This window comes from Protopterus annectens, chromosome 2.part1 (assembly GCF_019279795.1).
Source record: "Protopterus annectens isolate FY-2018-M chromosome 2.part1, PAN1.0, whole genome shotgun sequence".
In the NCBI taxonomy this organism is placed as follows: Eukaryota; Metazoa; Chordata; order Ceratodontiformes; family Protopteridae; genus Protopterus; species Protopterus annectens.
In genome coordinates this window covers 1,687,851,138-1,687,878,654 of record NC_056729.1, presented here as the reverse complement: position 1 = coordinate 1,687,878,654, position 27,517 = coordinate 1,687,851,138, and the positions used below count along the sequence as shown (strand labels likewise).

The 27,517-nt window shown below is 42.4% G+C and overlaps 1 protein-coding gene across 4 annotated transcripts in view; it reads right to left on the bottom strand.

Annotated features, from left to right (window-relative positions):
- Positions 1 to 11,213: 11,213 nt before the first annotated feature.
- Positions 11,214 to 27,517, bottom strand: part of LOC122794589 (glycine N-acyltransferase-like protein 3) — a 517,466-nt gene continuing 501,162 nt past the window's right edge. Inside the window, exon 7 of one of the 4 annotated variants that reach the window (XM_044063120.1) lies at positions 11,214 to 11,372. In XM_044063120.1, coding sequence (XP_043919055.1) covers positions 11,343 to 11,372 — 30 coding nt within the window. In that variant the 3' untranslated portion in view covers positions 11,214 to 11,342. The remainder of the gene's footprint in view (positions 11,373 to 27,517) is intronic. The other 3 variants (XR_006363657.1, XM_044063119.1, XM_044063121.1) reach the window with 3 other exon arrangements.

Genomic DNA, 27,517 nt, shown 5'->3' with positions numbered 1-27,517 from the left:
GAGGTACATGCCGAATGGAGCATTGTACTCAATAATGGGCCTTATAAGGGAAGACTACAGGGATGCTATGACCTCCTAGTCTCTGGATGCGATACCCTTACTTATGAGGTGGGTCATGTAGAATGCTTTCCATACAATGGGAGCAACATGGAGGCCAAAAGTCAGACTGCGTTCAATCTGGGTGCCCAAATCCCTCACAACTGACTGCATGCTTAGGATATTGTTATTAATATGATAATTTGTGGGGACATCACTCTTCCCAAAGGGGATGATGATGCATATTTTGTATTCAGCTTGAGGCCATGTTTCTGGCAGCAGTCGTTTGTTTGGGTGAGACCCTCTTGGAGGATGTCCACATCAGTGGGGGAATTGATGACAGCTCCCAGCTTGCAGTCATCTGCAAACTTGGTCAGCCATAGCCCACTGGTTTTGGCCTGCACCTCAGAAAAGTATAAAGGGTATAATATACTCTGACTAGACTGTGCCACTAAGAAAGGAGGAGGTGTAGCAATCCTGTTTAAAAACACACTAGATATCATACTTGCTCCACAACAGCCCCCTCAATTCAGTAATGCTGAAGTGCTCCTCTGCAAACTGCAGCTTAACAAACTCAAATCCCTATACATCGCCTGCATATACATCCCTCCAGGCGATAACTCTAATACCTTAGAAGACTTTCTACAATGGCTTTCATTTAACTACCCCCATGAAACCATGGTGTTAGGAGATGTTAACATAGACTGGAACAACTGTTCCACTGAATCTCCTACCACCCACATAAATCTTTACGGTTACACCCAACTCATCTCAACACCCACTAGGTTAAACAAGCCCAACAACAAAGGCAGCATCCTAGACTGGAAACTTGTCAACAACCACCTAGACCTGTATAATGTAGGCTCTCTCCCAGATGACCTAAGTGACCATTTACTCACTTACATCATCAAACATAAAGTTAATAATAACCACCAAATTCTCTACAAAACTATCAGATCCCACAAGAATTTTAACCACGCCACCTTTCAGAATGAACTCAAAGCATATAATTGGGCCATCCCAAAAAAATCTTCCACTGGATGATGCTGTAGCCTATTTTAACTCCAAATTCCTCACCATCCTAGACTCCCATGCTCCTATCCGCACCCTCCGAGCCAAAACCAAGACAGCCCCCTGGCTCACGAAGGCTACTAGAACCAAAATCTTGGCAAGAAACAAAGCATGGGATAATTGGCGTACCTCTAAAGACCCACTCGACCATATTAAATTCAAACAGTTAAGGAATGATGCCAAGAAAGCCACACTGTTGGACAAAAAAAACTATTACCAACACCTCCAGCACAAACATCAGAATAAACCTCAAAAATTCTGGGCAGGCATTAACAAACTGCTCCACCCTGGCCAAACTACCACTCCCACCCCATCAGATTCCAATGCAAAAACTCCAGAGGAAACTGCTAATATCTTTAACAACTTCTTTACCAAGACCATCCAGTCACTAGCTAGCCAGCTACCCCCCATCAACCCCTCACAGAATTCCTCATCTATCTCCACCCAACTACCCTTTAACTTCCAGCCTGTATCCACTTCTACCATCAAATCACTACTCAGCAAGATAAAGCCCACAACCTTAGCAGCTGATCTCCTTCCACCAGAATACCTACAGAAAAGTGCAGAGGCCATTGCGTACCCCATTTCGATTATCATAAACCGCTCACTGTCTGAAACCTATTGCCCCTCTCTCTGGAAGGTCTCCCATGTCATACCCCTTCATAAGGGAGGTAACTCAGTAGACCTCTCTAACTACAGGCCAATAGCCATTCTATCACCACTGGCCAAAATACTGGAGAAATGCGTCCATAACCAATTAACCCATTACCTCACCCAAAATCAACTCCTGGCCAACTCCCAGCAAGGCTTTAGGCCTCATCATAGCACCACGTCTGCCCTCCTATCCTTCTCTAACACTATCAACATAAACAGAAACAATAACAAACTAACCTCAGCTCTCTTCCTAGATCTCTCTAAGGCCTTTGACATGGTCAGTCACCAGCTACTTATCCTTGCTCTGAAGCACCTGTCACTTAACTATGACCCCATTAAATGGTTCCAATCATATCTGGCTGAGAGAAAACAAGCAGTATTATGGAAAAATACTCTCTCCACCCAACTACCTATTACTCTGGGAGTCCCCCAAGGGTCCATACTAGGTCCCCTACTCTTCTCTATCTTCATCAACAACCTACCTACTATTACCCCCAAGGCCACTTGCATTCAATATGCAGATGACTCTACACTAATCTGCACAGCATCCTCCTTAACTGAACTCATGACCCTAACCCAGAATACCTTCACTGAGGTAGAAAATGGTTTGTTGACTGTCAGCTTCTCTTAAACCCTCAAAAAACCAAACTCCTAATATTTTCCCCCACTAGTAAAACCACCTCACCATTTTTTACTTTAACATCCAACAATGGCACTACTATCTCCCCAGATACTCACACAAAACTCCTTGGGTTCACAGTGGACAATACACTAAAATACGCCTCCCATGTTAATCAAACAATCAAATCTGTCAACAAAAAGTTGGGCTGCCTCTATAGGATCAAATCTTTTCTCACCCCATTAGCAAGAACTACCATTGCCCGATCCTGCTTACTATCCACCCTACTCTACGCTTCCCCTCTTTACACTAACCTAAATAAAGCTTCTCTCACCAAACTTGCTAGATGCTATCACCAAGTTGCCAGGTTCACCACAGGTACACCCTATAGGACCCACCATTGTCTAAACCTAACTCAACTCGGATGGCTAGAATGGCCTAGCCTGGTCCAATATAACCAACTCATTATAGCCCACAAGGTTTTATACCAACCTGAATGCACCCTGGCATTAAACGATATCATTAAACCATATAGCAGCCTGAGGTCCCTGCGCTCTGCTGACAAGCTGCTGCTGCAAATGTCCAAGAGCAAAAATGTGACAGGGGACTCACTATTTGCCAACTCAGTAGGTAAAACTTGGAACTCACTACCTGCCACACTCACTCTCCAACCCTCCCTAACCCTGTTCAGAAAAAGCCTCAAACACCACCTCCAAACACAATGGCAATGTCCCTGTTTAAACCCAGACTAACTACTACCTGCACTTTGTGGATACTCTGTCTACTCTTATTCTAACTGAGCCTGAACTATTAAATGACCTAATTCCCAATATGAAATTTTCAATATTTGTTACCTTAAGTGAAGTCAAACCTGTTATCTGTATGCTAGCACCTTACATATGAATGCATTTATTCAAATGTATGCTTGTATCCTACTGAACTATGTATATTTACATGTACTTGCAATCTTTGGCCTCTATTGTCTTTATGTAACTGTACTTTTTCTGGAGATTTTCTCCCCGGGCCTCTGCTGAAAATGGACATATATCCAGTCAGACTTTCCTGGTAAACAAATGTAAAATAAATAAAATAAAAATAAATATCCCACATAACACAGGCTCCAATGCCAAACCCTGGGGTACACTACTCGATATGGGTCTCCTGCTTCAGGTGTCTTCCCCTATTTTGACTAGGTGTGTTTTATCAATGATCAGTTAGCTACTCATCTGGTAACATATGGATCGATGCCTAGTTGAGAAAGTTTATCTATTATGCCCGAGTGGGGAATAGTGTTGAAGGCTTTGGCCAGGTCAAGGTAAGCGGTGTGCACTGTCTTCTCCCATCCATGGGTTTGGTGACTGTCTCAAAAAAGTCAACCTAATTTAACAGGCATGACCTCCCCTTGACTAACCCAAACTGTGTGGGATTGAGTGTTTGGAGGTTGCCAATGTCCTTGTTAATGAGGTCCATGATACTCCATTCCATGGCCTTGCAGATCAGGCTAGTTAGGCTGATGGGTCTATAATTTCCCGAATCGGTGGATGCTCCACCTTTGTGTAAAGGGATGGCAGTGGCTGTCCTCCACTCAGCTGGAATAAAGCTGGCAGTCAGGCTTTGTTGAATAGGGCACCTAATGGTGCTGCAAGATTCTGCCTGAGTTCATGTAGGATGCAGACTGGGATGTTATCAGGTCCCATGGAGGCTGTATTTTTTTGCCTTTGAGAGAGCCCTAGATATAAGGGGAAGGGGGCAGGTACTGGGAATGTCCTGATTTACCGATGGGACAGAGGGTTGAACTTTTCATTGAATCTGTCAGCCAGCAAGTTTGCTATATCTACGGCATTTGTATATGTGGTGTCCTTGACCACCAGTTCTGAACAGATTTAGGTGCTACCTTTGAGATTATGGACATATGTGAAGAAGGCCTTATGATTGTCTGTAGCAGATGTGGCCAATCTGGACTTGAAGTTTGCTTTGGAGGATTTCAGTAGTGCTCTTATTTGCTTATTTAGGCTAAGGAGAGATTGCTTCCAATTAGGCACCTGCTCCTTCTTGGTCCTGGACAGCAATTTGTTTCTTTTGTTATAGAGTTTATGTATTGCAGATGTCCACCAGACAGATTTACTCTTCCTTGCGGAGGATGATTTTGTCCTGTCAGGTATTCCTGATTACATGCATCTATATAAATGTCCGTATAGTAATTTGTTATAGTTTTGGATACTGGTGCCAGTTCCTACAGGGGGTGGGTGAAGCTGTAAAGTTGTTTATACCATCCCTCAGGAGGCTGTAACCAGCTTTGGAAAAGTCTTTTTGTTTGACCCTAGCTAGAGGGGAGGGGGGGGTCGCGGGAGATGGTGATTTCGAACATGACCACTTTATGGTCTGATCTTACAAGGGAGGATGACACTGCAGGGATACTGCAGTGGTTACTCATGTTGGCTAATACCAAGTCCAAAATATTATCACCTCTTATGGGGGTATCAACTAGCTGTTCCAAAGTATTTGCATTGACAAATTTGAGGAATTTCTAGGCATTTGTGTTCTGGCATGAGTAGTTCTTCCAGTCTATGTTTGGGTAAAGTCACCCAGGATCAGGGTAAAGAGTTGAATCTTGATAGATTGAAAGAGGTCTAGATAGGCAGTTTGGACATCTTGGGTCAGATTTGGGGGCCGATAGCTAGCTATGATTTGTATAGGGGTCTTGTCAATGGTTAACTGCACCTTGAGTGTCTCCTGTGTGTCATACAGTTTGACCAGCCTGGAGGTGTGTATGTCTTTAATATATATATATATTGAAACTCCACTTCCTTTGGCTTTACTATCCACAGTTTGGGGTCTGAATGTATGATAAGATGAGTAACCAGGTATGGCTGCAGTGTTGTCCCCAGCTTTGAACCAGGTTTCTGTGACTGCACAGATGTCAGCATTTTCCATGGTTAAGAATGCTTGCACTGAGTGCAGTTTCATGTTTAGACTCCTAGCATTTAGCAGCATGACCTATAATTTGGTTTTGTTACAATTTTTATGTTGGTTATTTTAACCTTATCATGTTTTTGCCAGTATTCTCACCTGTGCAGTTTAAATAAGGCCATATTACCACCCTTTGCCATCACTGGACTATTTTCAAAAATGCTTAGCAAAGCTCAGCCGTGTGCAAACCCGCTAAGTTGAGTTGAGCAGTGCTTAAGGTGGCAAATGCTGAGCAGTGCTTAGCAGTGTGCAAATCCACTTAGCTGAGCTGAAGACTGCTTAGAATGGGACTTTGTAGCAGAGCTCAAACCAGCTAAGCATAGCTGAGCACTGCTAAGTATTGCTCAGACAGGTCCTGTTTAAGCATTTCTTAGCTTGGCTTAGCAGTGCTTAGCAAAACTGAGCTAAGGGCAAACAAACATTTTCATTTGAAAAAGAAGTCAGAATTGAATATTAATTAGTCATTACTGATACATTATTATTAAGTGTATATATTTTACTTAAGCAATAACCGACGACGTTGGTGTGGTATATTAAGATTTACCCATGGTTGGTGTGGTTTAATCATGAGGGCGAAGCCTGTGTGATTAAATAAAGCCAACCACGAGTAAATCTTAATATACCACAATCCATGGGGTCGGTTATTGCTATTATACAATGACATTATTTAAGGAAAAATATGTACTTTTGAAAAATAAATGTCTTTGTATAATTGTGCCATGCTGTGCATTTTTCCAGTATCCTTTGGATTTTTTTGATGTACTGCGCATGTGTATGGGACATGCGTTCCCATGCATACCCAGTATATCATTGCTTTGCAAAGGAAGCAATGCAGAAAAGAAGGTCTCGGGGTAGGAGAGAGACAGAATGGAGAAAATACAAGGAAAATCAGGTATGTGTCTTTAGTTTCGAATAATGCACCTAATTCTCCTAGTATTTTTTCCATCCTGTCTCTTTGCTATGTCTGGAGTCCAGATTACCGTTTTTTTTAATATATATATATATATATATATATATATATATATATATATATATATATATATATATATATATATATATACATATAGTACATAGCAATGAAAAAAGTCAGTGCAACTGGACCTTTTCCCATTGGTATATGCTAGGATTTACAATGGGCAAGCTGACTGGGCTGAACAATCAGCGTGCTCATTTTGGAATATCAGTGAACAGTCATTGTATAATTCACATGACCAACCCTATGTGCTTTCATTACTTTACCTTGGGGTGTGACTGTACTGTATGGGACACTTGTGTTTAAATGGGGTTTTACTGACATTGGGAATTTGGACCAGCTACCCTACCCTGATTAATAACTATTAATTACTACATCATTAAATAAAATAAAAAAATAATATAAAACTGCTTTCATAGGTTCATAGGTTCATAGGTAGGTACTAGGCTATTGGCCCTAGGGCCTATACAAGCCTAGCCAAAAATGTACCCTGGCTTTCTCCACCCATGAAAATTATTTTCCTGTGCCCCTGTCAAGCAGAACCACAGAAGTGATCCCCGGGGTGAATTTCCTATTACCCATCCAATCATCAGGATTTTTCTTGAAGAGTGCTAATGAGGAGCTCTGTTTGACATAGATAGGTAGTCTCTTCTAGAGTATGGGAAGTCTCTGGGACATACATCTATCCCTCCAGCATGTTCTGTTTATTGTGGTGACAAGGTTTAGGTCCCTAGAGCGTGTAGCTCGGAGGGATTGGGATTTCTTTAAGTGGAGCATGTCCAACTGCTCTGGGTTTGGCATAGCTTTGTATGTTAGGCAGAGATCGCCTCTGAGTAGGCGATATGCGACAGAGTAAAGCTGGAGTTTTTTGAGACGGTCTGCATAAGGCATCTGTTTGAGGCCAGTAATCCTCTTTGTGAGGTATTTTTGCGGTCTTCCCAGTTGTTGTAGATGTCTTGTGAGGTACATACCAAAAGGGGCATTGTACTCTATAATGGGTCTAATGAGTGATGAGTAGAGGGGAACAATGAGCTCTTTTTTTCTGGATGAGAAACCTTTTGTGATGAGGTGTGCCACGTAGAAGGATTTCCTGACCACTTTGGCGATGTGATTATCAAAGGTGAGACTACTGTCCACCTGTGTCCCAAGGTCTCTTATCACACTTTCAGTGTTAAGTAGACTACCGCCTATGTGGTAGTTCATGGGTACAGAATTGTTACCAAAGGGGATGACAATGCACTTTTTGGCATTGAGCTTGAGACCATGTCTTTGACCCCAGGCATCTGTCTCAGTGAGGCCCTTTTGTAGGATGTCCACATCGTTAGGAGTTTCAATTATGGCTCCTAGTTTGCAGTCATCTGCGAATTTAGTTAGCCAAAGACCTTCTGTGTTATCCTATACTTCAGAGAAGTAGATACCAAACAGGAGAGGACCCAGGACTGAACCCTGTGGTACTCCACTTGTCACTGGTCTGAAGTCTGATTTGGAGTCTGCTACTTTCACAGTGTGGGTTCTTTCAGTAAGCCAGTTGGCAACCCATCTTGTGACATAGGGATTTATACCAAGTTTAGTGAGTTTATCAATAATTCCAGAGTGGGGGATGGTGTTGAACGCCTTGGCGAGATCTAGATAGGCTGTGTGAACCACCTTACCCTTATCTATGGCTTTAGTGACTACTTCAAAGAAGTCTATCAGGTTTAGGAGACATGATCTGCCTTTTACAAACCCAAACTGTGTGGGGTCCAGGGTTTGGAGATCTCCAATGTCTTTGTTTATGAGTTCCATGATGATACGTTCCATGGCCTTGCTGACGAGGCTCATCAGGCTAATGGGGTGGTAGTTCCCGGGGTCTGTTGTGGAACCCCCTTTGTGGAGTGGGATAACTGTTGTGGTGCACCATTCAATGGGCACAAAGCCTGAGGTGAGGCTATGATTGAACATGGTACTTAGGTGGGGTGCCAGTTCATTCTGTAGTTCATGTAGAAGGCAGCCTGGGATGTTGTCAGGTCCCATGGATGCTGTGTTCTTGGCTTTGGAGAGTGAAGTTTTTACCTGTGCAGCCGTGATTACAGGAACTTTGCATTCTTCCAGTATAAAGATGGGCCCTTTAGGGGGTGAGAGGGGGGTAAAGTTAGCACTGAACCTATCTGCCAGGATGTTGACAATATCAGTTGGTTCTGCATATTTAGTGTCATTGTGCTGTAACTCAGTGCAGATCTGAGTGTTGCCATTGAGATTTTTGACATAGATATAGAATGCTTTGTGGTTGTCTTTAGAATCAGTGGATCTCAGCTTCTTACTGAGGCTGACCAGGGAGTTCCTCCAATCGTGGGATTTTACTCTTTTTCGCAACAGTTTCTTTCTTCTGTTGTAGAGTTTGTTTATGGCAAAAGACCACCAGATTGGCTTCCTTTTTTTGGAGGATAGCATCTTGGTTTTGTTAGGGACAGCACGATCCATGCACTCGTGTAAGTGCTTATAAAGTGCATTTGTGTAGGATTCAGCAGTCGTACCTCTATTGTCCATCTGCATGGGTGTCATGAAGTTTGCCACTTCTGTCTTAAGAAGAGTGAAGTTGGCTTTGGAGAAATTTTTTACGGTTGTTTTCCTAATGGGGGTGGGAGCGGGATGTGGATGTCTAGGGTGATTAGCTTGTAGTCGGATCTGACCAACGAGGAGCTGACCTCTGGTGTGGAACACCGGTCACCCATGTTGGTGATGACCAGGTCTAGGATATTGCTACCTCTGGTGGGGGTGTGGATAAGCTGATCCAAAGCGTTGGAATTGATGATTTCCAGAAAACGTTGAGCAAAAGAGTTGGTACATGAGTAGTTTTCCCAGTTAATGGTAGTGTGGTTGAAATCACCCATTATTAGAGTGTTGGGTTGTACCTTAATATTTTCCAGTGTATCAAGAAAAGAGGAGTGAGAATCCTGGGGCATGGTGGGGGGTCTGTAGCAAGCTACAATCTGGATTGCAGTTTTACCCAGAGTTAGCTGAACTTGGATAATTTCAGATGCATTATGCTGAGCAACTAGCTTGGAGGTGTGGAGGTGTAAATGCTATGTAAATGCTAAATGGCCTGTCATGGTACTCAAACCCTGCACCTACTACATGTAAAGTCATGACTCTAAACACTAAACACTGTGCAAGTTTCACCTATACATTTCTATATAGCTTCTTGATAAGTTTAACTATTGCTAAGCAAGGTGCCCTGTGCAAACCCACTCAACTATGCTTAAACTTTAAAGAAAAAGAAGACAAAAAAAACATTAATTTAAAATTTAACATTTAACATTCACATTAATAAATAAGTGTCTGGAGACACTTTATTTCTTGCTTTCGTGCTGTAAAGCACTTTTACAATGCAGGGGGTGTGTTACAGATACACACCCCCTACATGACATGACTTCACTTTCCTAATCCTCTCAACTGTATAGATTTTCACATGATGTCCAGATTTGTGCCTCATATTCTTGGTCCATTTGTCAGGGGATTGTGTTTCACTGGCAAAACAGTGTCAAATCATTAAAGACTGCAGTTAGAAAATATTAACAGACATTTGAGTTTCACACCTTATACTCTTCAGAAAATCCATGCTAATGCAACACCTGTCATTCTATCAATTTTCTACATTTGTAAGGGAAATATTTAAAAACTGTCCCTATTTTTGGGATTTTTTGTCCCACTGTTGACTTTCTGTACATTCCTTGCTCTAAGAGGTTGAGAGGTATGAAGTGTCTGAGGACACGTTCTTTACTGCAAAGAGCCGTACGGCACTTTCACAATGCAGGGGGTGTGTGACAGTACCCGTCACACACCCCCTGCATTAATTTCACTTGCCATTCACTATTTCAATGTCCATGGACACTGTTTTCATTTGTAAAGTGTCGTACAGCACCTTGTCAGTGCAGGGGGCGTGATACAGATCTGGGAGCACTACTGCAACATGCCCCCTGTACTGATTCAGTATCTGTGTACACGGCTCCGTCTCAGTAGTGCGCCTTCATTAATATGTAAGGAGCGCTGCCGAGAGGGAGATGTGGATATGGGCACCATTCACTCTCTGTAGGAATAACACTATTCCTACATGGAGTGTATTGAATCCTGATCCAGAGTTCCTCACAAAACAGTTTCTTTTTGTAGCTGTCTGAAGGGAACCTTGAAATGTTTTTTCTTGTTTACCTTAAATACAGTATAACTGATACACTTTTCAAAGAACAATTACAGTTTTAAAAGATGCTGGTAGTTTGCACTGGGCATGTATTTTATATGTAATTGGAAAAGGTATAACTTAAAATTTACTGTAAATGACAATTGTTTGAAATGAATTATAACAAACTGCTATTCCCTAAATTAACAAATATGTATACATGAAGCCATTGCAAAAAAAAAAAATTCAAATGTTTAACACCACAGCCAAAGAGTATTTCAACACTTGTATCTTAAATTGAAGTAAAATTAGGCATATATATGATGCTACATTTATTCCACAATGCTAACATGGGGACAATTAAAACACAAATAAAATCTTCTTGGCAGTTTACCAGAAATAAGTATTTATCTGTGTACAGTTAGTACCAGGATGCAGCCCCTCTCTGGTATTAGACAGCTGCTCCAGTAAATCCTTCACTGAGAGAAACAGCGCCCCCACATGGCCTGAACTCAGCAAACACAATCTCATCAGTGTGCTTTCTAAAGCCTTCTTTCTCCATTAATTTCTGCACAATATGATTAGCAGGATCAACAAATGCATATGGTGGACAACTTGAGGAACGTAAAGCCTTGCTTACAGCAAAGACTGTGTGTGTGATATATCCCATCCTGCGATACTGTGGCAAGGTGTACCCCATACATATTGTACGGAATTGGTTTGTAAGAGTCCATGAGATGGGATTTCCAGAGCTGTTCAGTATGCATGCACTTGGGAAGTGATGGAGGAGTTCTCGAAGGTAGACAACAACGTCATCTGTCCCACCAAAAGACCAAGTCGAGTTGATAAGCTCAGCATGGGAGGTATTAAGTGAAGTAAGTGATAAACTCTTTATCCTACAGAATGAAAACAAAACATAAAAAAAAATGTTAATACAGAATGCTAGCTTTTAGATCACTGGTACTATTACATTAGGGTAAAATGACATGATGGGATTATAGTGCAGCTGACTTGAGGTAGGGTTTATTAAAGTATTCTGTGCGTAACTGAATTAGCATGATCTAATGTTGCTGCATTATTCTGCTCATGCAGGGGCTGGCCTAGCATGTGTAGATTGCATTAGTAACACCTCACTAACATGTACAGCTTTTAAGTGTGAACAGCAGAACAAATCTTATGACAAAAAATATCATTTGAATGGGGAGGGAGGTGAGGTAATACACTGCAGGAACTACATGCCAATCAAAATATACTTCATACCATCACTGTGTGTGTGTGTGTGTGTGTGTGTGTGTGTGTGTGTGTGTGTGTGTGTGTGTGTGTGTGTGTGTGTGTCAAGATGGTGAAAAAGAATGACAAAGAGTTGTGAAGAAAGCAAAAACTAAAGTAAAAGATTACACACTGCCGAAACAAAAAAAAACCTAACAAACAGAGGTTCCTCGCCAGGAGAATCCAGAGCCTCCAACATCTACCATAAACAGATAGGTTAAAAGCCCTATCCCTCTACTCAGTTTTATACAGACTCCTCAGAGGTGACCTCTGTCTGGAATACAAGGAGATCACAGACCCCACCTTGATGGGACTGCTGCATATCCGCAAGTCAAGCTCCACTCGAGCTTGACCTTAACCTGGTCTGTGACATCAACAAGACTTGTTGGCGGGACAGATTTGTGTCTCAGACTCCCCCATCTATGGAATAGACTCCTTCTCCACATCAAGCAGAGTACCTCTTTACCCCTTTTTAAGCACAACCTGGACAACTGGATGGGAAACAAAAAATATACCCCTGGGATTCCACCTGTGTCCCTGCTGGACAGGGGCATCGGGTGCTAATTTGTCTAAATATGGTGTAAACTCTTGGCTAGGCTTATAAAGGCCTCAAGGCCAATAGCCTAGTAACCTCCTATGATCCTATGAAAACATAACACACAGCCCAACTAAAACAACCCAAAACTCAAACATATCCTTCATTTAATTTTAAAATGCTATATTAAAAAATCTGAAACAGTAACCACACATGTTCTTCATATTGATCACTATTGCAATAGTCTAAGCTATATGGGTTATATCCTGCATAAGATATAACAACCGGACAGTTTCCAGTGCTTCAGGGCACCTTCCATCTTCCCAAACTGATAGCTCGAGCTGACCTACCTAAAAACACTGGTTTAGGTGTCAAGCCATTCAGTGCTTTACTGCCATCAAGAAGAGTGTCTCTCTATGGCAGTATGAGGGCTGATGTTTGTATGACTCTGTTCCACTGATGGACAGATAAGTTCTACTTGGGTGAAAAAACTTCCACATTACTGTTTTGCTGTTAAAACTAAGTTTTTTTGAAAAACAATAAACGCTACAGAAAATATTTTATTGACTGTCATGTTACTTTTATATACTTTTAAACTGGTGCACACTTTTTTTAATTTTGTGGTGAAAAGCTGATAACACAATCTCACCACTGAAACCTATTATTTTGTGGAGAAACTTTGTTTTACTTTTGGGGGAAGGGGAAGTGTTACAAGCGCTTTGCATTGTTTCTTTGAGGAGAAAAGGCGACTTTTTGTAACGCTCCTGTTTATCAAGTATTGCCACAAAGCTTTCCCCAGGAAGCAACACCACTTTCAGCTTGATCATGTAGCAAATTACCAGTCGTTTGGACGGACCTTATTCCAGCCACAAAAAGAAAAAGTTAATTAAGCAACCATTGCCTCCACAGCAGGCTAGTAATTGGCCTGAGCTGCAGGTAGGTGACTCTAATGTGGCCAAAGTTGGTTCCTCAGACCATTCGGGTTTTTCTTCGGAAACCTCTGGTGTTGTCTATACAGCCACCATGAACCAGGAGTTAGCCTTTGTGTTTGTTTTTCCCTGTTCTTGTGTCTGCTGCAGCCTCTTCTGATACATTAAATACTCCTCTCCCTGGTGCTTCCCATTGGTTGTACACTAATTATGTTTTTTTCCCTGCTCCCACTGTAAAAGCTAACGTTTCTGAAATTCTAACTAACCTGGGGTCAGTGACCTGTAACTCAGAGTCATAAGGACTATGAGGACTGTAATTTGTTACAGGTTTTGAAGTTACAGAGGTCCAATATTGGCTTTATTTGCTAGGATACCCATCTAGAGAATTTTCTATAAACAGCACAGAACCATGTCCATCCAAGGTCTTTTAGTCAGGACTCTGAGGAGCATGGAAACATTGAACTATGAACAAGCTTTTCATCACAAAGGGAAGAAAAGAGTTTTCATTACAATTCTGTTTAAATATTTTAAGTTACACTTACTGACCTGCGTAGTGATACTGTTTCTTTTTTTTTGTACTTTTCTGAATTTTTCTGCTTTTTTGGCCAATAATATTTTCTAAGCTTGTTTCCTGCCTTTTCTGTAAGTCTAGTCCACATACATATTTGCTGTATCCAGGACTGTTTGTAAGCTTCTGAGCCCCCAAGCCTTTCTGTGTTGGAGGGAAACCTTATAGCTTAATTTTGTTTCTTAGAACTAGCCAGTTTTCTAGTTTCAGCACTCAAATCTGTTTCTTTGAGCTCAGCACTTGTTCAGAACTCATTGTAAGCACTAAATAAGCTACAAATTACTATAGCACTCAACTTTCCTCACTTGTCTAGAGGAAAACAGTTTTTAGTACTTAATAAATAAGCACCTATCCCGGCATGTCTAAGGGTCAGCTCCCGGTGTTTTCTCCTGTCTACCTGATGAATTTGGGCATCTTGGGGGCAATGCAGCAATTGCCTCATGTACACAGACAACCCTCTCGTCCTACCACCAAACACTACAACCTGTGAGAGATGCACTTATATAGCCAAACTGGAAGCAAAGCTCTCTTCACCGAAGACTGGACTAGACAGTCAAAAGGAGAACGTAAACACTTGCACCACACCACACTCATCACATAGTCCCTCAAAACTTACACCACCAAAACACACACATTGAAACACAAAACACACACCTACATTCGCGGAGGCTCTCAAAAAAAATATACCCAAGCAACAGGGTCCTCCAAAGCAGAAACGCAAGCAACCTCCACCCCCCCACACACAACCCAAATGACACATAGCCCACAAACTCAGTGTGCCACTCAACCACAGCCCATAAGGTATAACAACGTACCCAACACTCTGGTCATAGGTGACTCTATAGTCAGGCACACTCATGTTCCACTCACCAGGCTAAACAAGGAGAAAGTTACTGTCAGCTGCCTGTCAGGTGCCAGGATCCGCCACATAACGCATGCACTCAGGTCACTCCACAACAAGTAAAAATATGACTCTGTCATTGTCCATGTTGGTGTGAATGACCTGAGATGTACCTCCCTGGACTACATGAAAAGAGACATGGAGGAGCTGTCCAATCTTGTAGCCCAGGCAGGCATGACCCTAGCCCTGAGTAGCATCCTGCCATCACCCAGAATGATACCACAGTACAAGGACAAAATGATTGACTTCAACAATTGGCTAAGCTTCTGGTGTCATTCTAAGGGGATCCAGTATCTGTCTGCCTGGGATGACATGATCGACAAACCACGATGCTTTGCCAGAGATGACCTGCACCTGTCGCCCTTAGGATTCCGGATACTAGCTAAGGCTCTTGCCACCCCTATAGTGCCTTTTTTAGGCAAGATTCAAATGAAAAATTCATCACTGTAACAGGTACAAACAAGCAAAATCTGAGGGTAATGCTACTTAATGCTAGATGTCTAAACATCAAAATGCACTCACTTGAGGCACTCCTTAAAATGGAGAACATCGACATCTGTGCAGTGACAGAAACCTGGTTAAGGTTCCAGAGAGCATCCTTGCATCACCAGGCTATAATTCATACCATACCTTTCGGCTGCCTAGCCTGGACTGAAGCACTAAAGGTGCAGGCGTGTCCATATTCATTAAGGATATCCACACCGTCAGGCTAGTTGCTCAGCATAATGCATCCAGGATTATCCAAGTGCAACTAACTCTGGGCAAGACCACAATCCAAATTGTAGCTTGCTACAGATCCCCCACCATGCTCCAGGATTCCCACTCCTCATTTCTTGATACATTGAAAAATATTAGGGTACAACCTAACACCCTAATAATGGGCGATTTCAACTAACCCACCATTAACTGGGAAAACTACTCATGTACCAACTCTTATGCTCAACGTTTTCTGGAATTCATAAATTCCAATGCCTTGGATCAACTTATCCACACCCCCACCAGGGGCAACAATATCCTAGACCTGGTCATTACCAACATTGGCAACCAGTGTTCCACACCAGAGGTCAATTCCTCGGTGGTCAGATCCGACCACAAGCAAATCACCCTAGACATCCATATCCCACCCCACCCCCCATTAGGGAAACCACCGTAAAACATTTCTCCAAAGCCAACTTCACGCTTCTTAAAACAGAAGTGGCAAACATCACGGCACCCATACTGACGGACAACAGAGGTACGACTACTGAATCCTGTACAATTGCACTTTATAAGCACTTACACGAGTGCATGGATCGTGCAATCCCTAACAGAACCAAGATGCTATCCTCCAAAAAAAGGAAGCCAATTGGGTGGTCCCCTGCTAGAAAGAAACTCTACAACAGAAGAAAGAAACTGTTGCAAAAAAGAGTAAAATTCCATGATTGGAGGAACTCAGTGGTCAGCCTCAGTAAGAAGCTGAGATCCCTCATAAACTCCTCCAAAGCTAGTTACAAAAACAATATCACCACTGATTTTAAAGACAACCACAAAGCATTCCATAGCTATGTCAAGAATCTCAATGGCAATACTCAGATCTGCTCTGCATTACAGCACAATGGCACTAAATATACAGAACCAACTGATATTGCCAACATCCTGGCAGATAGGTTCAGTGCTAACTTTACCCCTCTCTCATCCCCTAAAGGGCCCATCTCTATACCAGAAGAATGCAGTGTTCCTGTAATCACATCTGCACAGGTAAAAAACACACTCTCCAAAGCCAAGACCACAGCATCCATGGGACCTGACAACATCCCAGGCTGCATTCTACATGAACTACAGAACGAACTGGCACCCCACCTAAGTACCATGTTCAATCATAGCCTCATCTCAGGCTTTGTGCCCACTGAATGGCGCACAACAACGGTTGTCCCACTCCACAAACGGGGAGCCACCATGGACCCTGGGAACTACTGCCCCATTAGCCTGATGAGCCTGGTCTGCAAGGCTATGGAACGTATCATCATGGAACTTATAAACAATGACGCTGGTAATCTCCAAACTCTGGACCCTACCCAGTTCAGGTTTGTAAAAGGCAGATCATGTCTCCTAAACCTGATAGACTTCTTTGAAGCGGTCACCAAAGCCGTAGATGAGGGTAAGGTGGTTTACACAGCCTATCTAGATCTCGCCAAGGTTTTCGACACCATCCCCACTCTGGAATTATAGATAAACTCACTAAATTAGGTATAAATCCCTATGTCACAAGATGGGTTGCCAACTGGCTCACTGACAGATCCCACACTGTGAAAGTAGCAGACTCTAAATCCAACTTCAGACCAATAACAAGTGGAGTACCACAGGGTTCAGTCGTAGGTCCTCTCCTGTTTGGTATCTACTTTTCTGAAGTACAGGCTAACACAGAAGGTCTTTGGTTAATAAAGTTCACAGATGACTGCAAACTAGGAGCCATAATCAAAACTCCTAATGATGTGGACATCCTACAAAAGGGCCTCACTGAGACAGATGCCTGGTGTCAAAGCCATGGCCTCAAGCTCAATGCCAAAAAGTGCATTGTCATCTCTTTTGGTAAAAACTCTGTACCCATGAATTACCACATAGACGGTAGTCTACTTAACACCGAAATTGTGATAAGAGACCTTGGAACACAGGTGGACAGTAGTCCCACCTTTGATAATCACATCGCCACAGTAGTCAGGAAATCCTTCGACATGGCACACCTCATCACAAAAGGTTTCTCATCCAGGAAAAAATAGGTCATTGTTCCCCTCCCCATATTGCCTACTCAGAGGCAATCTCTGCCTAACATACAAAGCTATGTCAAACCTAGAGCTATTGAACATGCTGCACTTAAAGAAATCTACTCATCACTCATTAGACCCATTATAGAGTATAATGCCCCTTTTGGTATGTACCTCACAAGACATCTACAACAACTGGAAAGCCATAGAAATACCTCACAAAGAGGATTACCGGCCTCAAACAGATGCCCTACGCAGACTGTCTCAAAAAACTCCAGCTTTACTCTATCGCATATCGCCTACTCAGAGACTATCTCTGCCTAACATACAAAGCTATGTCAGACCCAGAGCTGTTGGACATGCTGCATGTAAAGAAATCCCAATCTCTCCAAGCTACATGCTCTAGGGACCTAAACCTTGTCACCACAATAAACAGAACATGCTGGAGGGATAGATTCCTGTCCCAGAGACTTCCCATACTCTGGAACAAACTACCTATCTATATCAAACAAAGCTCCTTATTAGCACTCTTCAAGAAAAATCTTGATGATTGGATGGGAGATAGGAAATTCACCCCAGGGGTCACTTCTGTGGCTCTGCTTGACAGGGGCACAGGAAAATAGTTTTCTTGGGTGGCAAAAGCCAGGGTACCGTTTGGCTAGGCTTATATAGGCCCTAGGGCCAATAGCCTACTACCTACCTATGAACCTAAAAAACCCCTTTTCCCCCACCCAAATAAAACCTTGGGGTGTTTTCCCGGGGGTCTCCCCCCGAGGGACTGCATCGGGGAATAAACATTGCCCCAACCCCAACAACCCCCCTTACACCACCAAAACACACACATTGAAACACAAAACACACACCTACATTCACGGAGGCTCTCAAAAAATATATACCCAAGCAACAGGGACTCCCAAAGCAGAAATGCAAGCAACCTCCACCCCCCCACACACAACCCAAATGACACATAGCCCACAAACTCAGTGTGCCACTCAACCACAGCCCATAAGGTATAACAACGTACCCAACACTCTGGTCATAGGTGACTCTATAGTCAGGCACACTCATGTTCCACTAACTAGGCTAAACAAGGAGAAAGTTACTGTCAGCTGCCTGTCAGGTGCCAGGATCCGCCACATAATGCATGCACTCGGGTCACTCCACAACAAGTAAAAATATGACTCTGTCATTGTCCATGTTAGTGTGAATGACCTGAGATGTACCTCCCTGGACTACATGAAAAGAGATATGGAGGAGCTATCCAATCTTGTAGCCCAGGCAGGCATGACCCTAGCCCTGAGTAGCATCCTGCCATCACCCAGAATGATACCACAGTACAAGGACAAAATGATTGACTTCAACAATTGGCTAAGCTTCTGGTGTCATTCTAAGGGGATCCAGTATCTGTCTGCCTGGGATGACATGATCGACAAACCACGATGCTTTGCCAGAGATGACCTGCACCTTTCGCCCTTAGGATTCCGGATACTAGCTAAGGGTCTTGCCACCCCTATAGTGCCTTTTTTAGGCAAGATTCAAATGACAAATTCATCACTGTAACAGGTACAAACAAGCAAAATCTGAGGGTAATGCTACTTAATGCTAGAAGTCTAAACCTCAAAATGCACTCACTTGAGGCACTCCTTAAAATGGAGAACATTGACATCTGTGCAGTGACAGAGACCTGGTTAAGGTTCTAGAGAGCACCCCTGCATTACCAGGCTATAATTCATACCAGACCTTTCGGCCGCCTAGCCTGGACCGAAGCACTAAAGGTGGAGGCGTGTCCATATTCATTAAGGATATCCACACCGTCAGGCTAGTTGCTCAGCATAATGCATCCAGGATTATCCAAGTGCAACTAACTCTGGGCAAGACCACAATCCAAATTGTAGCTTGCTACAGATCCCCCGCCATGCTCCAGGATTCCCACTCCTCATTTCTTGAAACATTGAAAAATATTAGGGTACAACCTAACACCCTAATAATGGGCGATTTCAACTAACCCACCATTAACTGGGAAAACTACTCATGTACCAACTCTTATGCTCAACATTTTCTGGAATTCATAAATTCCAATGCCTTGGATCAACTTATCCACACCCCCACCAGGGGCAGCAATATCCTAGACCTGGTCATTACCAACATGGGCAACCAGTGTTCCACACCAGAGGTCAATTCCTCGTTGGTCAGATCCGACCACAAGCAAATCACCCTAGACATCCATATCCCACCCCACCCCCCATTAGGGAAACCACCGTAAAACATTTCTCCAAAGCCAACTTCACGCTTCTTAAAACAGAAGTGGCAAACGTCATGGCACCCATACTGACGGACAACAGAGGTACAACTGCTGAATCCTGTACAATTGCACTTTATAAGCACTTACACAAGTGCATGGATCGTGCAATCCGTAACAGAACCAAAATGCTATCCTCCAAAAAAAGGAAGCCAATTGGGTGGTCCCCTGCTAGAAAGAAACTCTACAACAGAAGAAAGAAACTGTTGCAAAAAAAGAGTAAAATTCCATGATTGGAGGAACTCAGTGGTCAGCCTAAGTAAGAAGTTGAGATCCCTCATAACCTCCTCCAAAGCTAGTTACAAAAATAATATCACCACTGATTTTAAAGACAACCACAAAGCATTCCATAGCTATATCAAGAATCTCAAAGGTAACACTCAGTTCTGCTCTGCATTACAGCACAATGGCACTAAATATACAGAACCAACTGATACTGCCAACATCCTGGCAGATAGGTTCAGTGCTAACTTTACCCCTCTCTCATCCCCTAAAGGGCCCATCTCTATACCGGAAGAATGCAGTGTTCCTGTAATCACATCTGCACAGGTAAAAAACACACTCTCCAAAGCCAAGACCACAGCATCCATGGGACCTGAGAACATCCCAGGCTGCATTCTACATGAACTACAGAACGAACTGGCACCCCACCTAAGTACCATGTTCAATCATAGCCTCACCTCAGGCTTTGTGCCCACTGAATGGCGCACAGCAGCGGTTATCCCACTCCACAAACGGGGAGCCACCATGGACCCTGGGAACTACCGCCCCATTAGCCTGATGAGCCTGGTCTGCAAGGCTATGGAACGTATCATCATAGAACTTATAAACAATGATGCTGGTAATCTCCAAACTCTGGACCCTACCCAGTTCAGGTTTGTAAAAGGCAGATCATGTCTCCTAAACCTGATAGACTTCTTTGAAGTGGTCACCAAAGCCGTAGATGAGCGTAAGGTGGTTTACACAGCCTATCTAGATCTCGCCAAGGTTTTCGACACCATCCCCCACTCTGGAATTATAGATAAACTCACTAAATTAGGTATAAATCCCTATGTCACAAGATGGGTTGCCAACTGGCTCACTGACAGATCCCACACTGTGAAAGTAGCAGACTCTAAATCCAACTTCAGACCAATAACAAGTGGAGTACCACAGGGTTCAGTCGTAGGTCCTCTCCTGTTTGGTATCTACTTTTCTGAAGTACAGGCTAACACAGAAGGTCTTTGGTTAATAAAGTTCACAGATGACTGCAAACTAGGAGCCATAATCAAAACTCCTAATGATGTGGACATCCTACAAAAGGGCCTCACTGAGACAGATGCCTGGTGTCAAAGCCATGGCCTCAAGCTCAATGCCAAAAAGTGCATTGTCATCTCTTTTGGTAAAAACTATGTACCCATGAACTACCACATAGGCGGTAGTCTACTTAACACCGAAATTGTGATAAGAGACCTTAGGACGCAGGTGGACAGTAGTCCCACCTTTGATAATCACATCGCCACAGAGTCAGGAAATCCTTCTACGTGGCACATCTCATCACAAAAGGTTTCTCATCCAGGAAAAAATAGGTCATTGTTCCCCTCCCCATATTGCCTACTCAGAGGCAATCTCTGCCTAACATACAAAGCTATGTCAAACCCAGAGCTGTTGGACATGCTCCACTTAAAGAAATCTACTCATCACTCATTAGACCCATTATAGAGTATAATGCCCCTTTTGGTATGTACCTCACAAGACATCTACAACAACTGGAAAGCCATAGAAATACCTCACAAAGAGGATTACCGGCCTCAAACAGATGCCCTACGCTGACTGTCTCAAAAAACTCCAGCTTTACTCTATCGCATATCGCCTACTCAGAGACTATCTCTGCCTAACATACAAAGCTATGTCAGACCCAGAGCTGTTGGTCATGCTGCATGTAAAGAAATCCCAATCTCTCCAAGCTACATGCTCTAGGGACCTAAACCTTGTCACCACAATAAACAGAACATGCTGGAGGGTTAGATTCCTGTCCCAGAGACTTCCCATACTCTGGAACAAACTACCTATCTATATCAAACAAAGCTCCTTATTAGCACTCTTCAAGAAAAATCTTGATGATTGGATGGGAGATAGGAAATTCACCCCAGGGGTCACTTCTGTGGCTCTGCTTGACAGGGGCACAGGAAAATAGTTTTCTTGGGTGGCAAAAGCCAGGGTACCGTTTGGCTAGGCTTATATAGGCCCTAGGGCCAATAGCCTACTACCTACCTATGAACTTATGAACCTAATAATCTTATCTTTTTGCATTTTTAGTTTGTTCTGGGACCTTTGTGTTTTAGCTGCTTTTGTAATTTATGGATTATTGTTAATTACTGTAAGATCTGAGCATCAGTTATATATTGTACTGCATGTTTCTCTCCATAAGTAGAATTATTTCAAAAAGCTATCTGTTAGTGTTTTGTACTCAGGCTGGGACCTTAGTCTTGTAGTTTCTTTTGTAGTTGTGGGAGAATTGTAAACTAATGTCAGATCCTGGCCTCATTTAGTCACTTATTACTGCATTTTTCCATAAACAGTGTTACTGGTAAATGTTTGCCCAGTCTGTTGCATTAGACTGTAGAGGGATTACAATAGTGGCAGTGTTATAATCTTTGCTTCAGGATTCGTGCTTCGATAGCTGTTTACATTCCAGTTTTGCTGCAGGAGTCTTATATTCTGCTGATCATGTCCTCCTTAAAGTTGTATTCCATTGCCTTTTTGTTATATTGCTATTTTTCCCCTGTTCATGTGTCTGCCCCACCCCCACTGATAGATTGCTTCTATATATTCAGTGCATTTGAGTGGCTCTTGTCTCATCCCACAGAGCTAAACTATTGTTGTCCTGTTCTGTGTACTCGGAGTGTTTTTGCTGCATCTAGTGCCATTCAAGCTGAGATAATTATTTTTACTTAAAATGCATTTCTGTAAGTTATTTAAGTATACTTATGTTGTTTTCTTAATTTATTTGTTGCCTTTTTATGCATTTTATCAATGTAAAGTGCATTCATTTTCTTGTGTCCTCACTGCTAGATTAATTGCTTGAAAATCACCATGAAAGTGTTGTCTTACCTAGTCGTTGAATTGTTTTTTGCTAGCTTTCACTTTTAGCTAACCTTTTGTGTTTTGACATTTAAAAGACTTGGAATTACTCATCTAATGAAAGTAGGGGGTAGTCTAGTCTGCCTGAGTTGGGAAACACCCAGTAAGGTTTAAAATGAGTTTGTTTTATTGGCCAGAAGGCTATTGGCATTCAGCAGTGCCTCATAGAGATGCAGGCACTTGGAAACTAAATCTTCCCTATAAAACTACCTCTGAAACTGTATCCAGTAACACAGCTTTGCAAACAGAAACTACTTGTTGTGCTGAGGAGCACAGCCTCATGAAGCTACTCCTTCAAAGCCTAATTTTTGCTTTTAGCCTCAAAACATCCAAGCTAGCCCTCTATTAACCCCTCTTGTACCACACCCTTGTAGATCACTTAGCAGGACCTTATATTATTAATATACACTTTCCCAATTTTTCCGTCACCGGTCTGGTGAATATGGGCATCCTGAGACAATATAAAAATTGTCTCCTGTTCACCGACAACCAACTAATCCTTAGAGAAAAATACAGTATGAGAGAGATATAATTACACAATGTCATTGAAGGCAAGATTCTTGTACACAAGCACTCAAAATAACAATCAGACTGTCAGTAACACATAAACACTACAACCAGCCCATATAGTATGCATCCAAGAAATAGATCAACATATTCTGAGGCACTAAAAAACAATCTTTCTAAATGCCAAAGACCTCCCAGGCACTCAAATTGCATCAATTATTCTCGGCAAACCCAAAAGCACTCTACGTAAAGGTTACAAATGACCTGAGGTGTACCTCCCTGCAATATATGAAGATAGACATTATGGAGCTCTCGGACTATATGTTGCAGGCTGATATGAGCCTGTCTTTTATCTTACCTTCACCAAGGATGATGCCACTATACGAACAGAAGATGATTGACTTTCATAATTGGCTTAGCTTCTGGTGTCATTCAAAGGGGATATAATATGTGTCAGGATGGGAGGATATGACCAAAAGACTGTGATGCCAAGGAAGGTCTGCACCTGTCCCAACTAGGCTTTTAAATATTGACTAAAACATTGTCCTCCCTAATAGGCAATGCTGAACTAACAAACTTTCCAATTTAGCAAAATGGATACACTGGAATCTAAAGGCATTACTTCAATGCCAGGAGCCTAAACAAGAAACTCCACTCCCTCACCTTGGAGAATGCAGACATCAGTGCAGTTGCCGGGACATGGTTTAAAGCCATACACTGCACCTTGGCAGTGTGGAGAATGGACATTGGTGCAGTTAATGAGACATGGTTTAAAGCCATACAGTGCACCTTGGCAGTGCTGGGATACAACGCCTTCCACACATTTAGACCAGCTACTGCATAAGAAGGAACAAAGTTGGAGGTGTCTCAATCTGCATCAAATGCAAACATACCTCAAGGTTGGTCAAATAGGATGACATGCTTGAGTGCCTCCACTTTTGGATTACCATAGCTGCAGACAAATATATCCTTGCAAGCTATACCTAACCCTCTATGACCCATGAAACCTATAGCTCATACTTACACCTACTGGTGATACTTATTAACTGCCTCTCTTTAAAATGGGCATCCTACATGACCCCAAACTTGGAGCCCTAGAGGTTCCTAAACTTTGTAAACATAAAAACCTTGAACCAGTTAGTCCATTTGCCCACTTGCAGTGCAAACTTACTGGATCAAGTACTCACAAATATAGGAGAATCCTATCTGTCCTGGCTAGTAAGGTCAAACCATAAAGCTGTCTCTTTCAAAATAGAAAAAGCAATGTTGTGACCCCCCCCCCATCAAATGCTGTAACAGCTAGTAACAACTGTAAGACAAAGTACCTATTATTACATTTGAAGCCACAACAAACCTAGAGATCACAGCAGCCTGTACAGAATTGTACACAGAAACCCTGTACAATCATGTTAAGAGATGGATATTGACAGCTATGCCTACCAAAAAGAAAGTAAAAAAAAATACTGTGGTACAATTGAAACATATAGGGATTGTACAACAAATCAAAAAAAAAGCTATAGCTGAAATTAGGAAGTGCAGTGCCCATCAGCATAAAAACTTTCTCATTAGGCTAAACAAACAACTAAGAAGGCAAACTGAGTCTGCCTAAGTGAATTGTGAAGGAAATGCAGCTTGTGGGGTGAAAACCCACTACAAGGCTTCCTTTACCTATGTCCAAAACCTTAAAGGAGGTACACAACTGTAGGAAGGACTGATTGTTAATGAAGCCACTTACATGGTTCTGGAAGGTATAGCAAATGCACTGGCTAACAAATTTGGCTCTAATTCTACCTGCCCCCCACCCTAGCTGTCCTCAAAGTAATATCATCAAACAGCCTCCTACTATCGCTAGGAAGCAGGTCCTAAATGTATACCCTAAGGCTAAGAACACACCATTGATCAGTCCAGATAATGTACCAGGATGCCTCCTAAATAGCCTGAAGCATGTCCTATCTGGACCTCTGGAATCACTATTGAACCATAGCCTCCAGATAGACTTATGACATGAATGCAGGGCTACAATGGCCATTCCTCTGCACAAGGGTGGACTATCAATGGACCCTGTAAGCTACAGACCCATAAGTCTGACTAGTCGCATATGCAAAGCCATGGAAATAATTTTCATGGATATGATTAGTAATGACACACAAAACGACCTTCAGACACTGGATCCAATTCAGTTTGGCTTCATTATTGGAAGATAATGCCTTCTTAACCTGGTGGACTTCTTTGAAAAGGTCACAGATGCAATGGATAAGGGCAAAACTGAGTGTTCTTACTGCCTACCTAGAACTGGCTAAGGCATTTGATAAAATATTCCACACAGGCAGTGTAAACAAACTCACAGAACTAGGTATTAACACCTAAGTTATGTGCTGGATAGCCAGCTGGCTCTCAGATAGGACCCAGGAAGTTAGGATAGAGGAGACCACCTCCACAAAGGGGCCAGTCACTAGCAGAGTCCCTCAGGGCTTTGTGTTCAGCCAGCTCCTTTTTGACATTTACTTCTCAGAAGTCAAAGTCAGTATCAAAGGCCTATGGCTTACCAAGTTTGCAGATGACTGCAAACTAGACATAGTTATAGAATCCTCAATACACTATTAATCTACATGGAGGAACAACACGGACAAATGAGTGGTGCCAAAGCCATGGCTTAAAACTCATTGCCAAGGAATGCATAAAAGTACCATTTGGGAAGTCAACCACCCTAAACTATCTTATTGATAACACGCTCCTAAGTGTGGACCCAGAAGTTAGGTGTTTGGGAACATATGTGAATAGTAACCTGGCTTTTGTCCAACATGCATTTAGGGTAGTAAGGAAATCATTCAATGTTGCTCAACTTATAAGCAAGAGCATGGCATCTGGGTCCAAGGAAGTCATCATTCCTCTATATTTGCCCCTCATCAGACCCATTAATGATTACAACACCCCCTTCTGTATGTGCCTGACCAGGCACATGCAGCAACTGGAACATGCACAGAGGTTCCTCACAAAAAGAATATGGGTCTATATTATATCAGCGAATGCTTAACTTAGCGAATGCTGTATAATCAACCCAAATATGTCAAAACCCAAATGGCCGAACACATAGAATGGCGATTTTTTTTTCTCAGGGAAATAATTTTTTTTCCCAGGGAAAATAATCACTGCTCCATAAAAAAAAAAAAAAAAACCCACAAAATAAAGTGGGGGGCTTTGCCCCCACTCCCAGATGTGGTGGGCTGTGCCCCTCCCCCACTTAAATATACCAACTCTGAGATTGCACCACAGTGGAGAAAATGGAAAAGTCCCAAAAACAGCCCACTGATTTTTTTCCCTGGGAAAAAAATTGCTGTTCTGTGCTTTCAGGATTTCACCATTTCAAACCAAAAGGGTTGATTAAACAGCGTTTGCTAAGTTAAGCATTAGCTGATTTAATAGGAACCCAAAGAATACAGGGTGTAAATAACATGCCATATGCAGATTGAATCAAAGCCCTATCTTTATACTCAGTTTCCTACAGACTGCTGACAGGCAGTTTTTGCCTGGCATAAAAGGCATCCCTAGATCCCACTCTGAAGGATCTTTTGCACGTCTACAAAACCAATAGCATCAGAGCTCCTCGATCAAGGGGCTTGACTCTTACTTGCAACACCAATAGGACATGTTGGATATGTGTCTCAGAGAATTCCCCCACCTCTGGAACAGGCTGACCATCTATGTGAAGCACTGTTCTTCCCTAACCATATTCAAGTGTAGCCTGGACCAGTGGATGTGAAACTAGAAATTAACCCCAGGTTTAGCACTAATGTCTGTAATGGACAGATGCAGTCTGTAAATCATATCCTAGCTTACAAATATCCCTTAAAATAATCTCTAAGGTACACAAACTTGTGGGATGCAATTGGGATGTTTGGCTAGGCTTATAAAGACACCAGTGGTCATTAGCGTAGTATATACTTATGAACATAAGAAAATAAAAATAAAATTCTGAATTCTCCTTTGGACAGAGATTTAGTATTTGTACCCTTTGCTGCAGAGGTTATCAAAAATGTGATGAGACAGGTAAGCTGATTCAGGGAATTTCTCTAATTTCTCAGCCCTCCTTCTCCAAATTGTCCAAGGGATTTTCTGCTGTATTGTCAAATTTTAGTAAGAAACAAAATAAAATTTTCAGAAGAATGCCT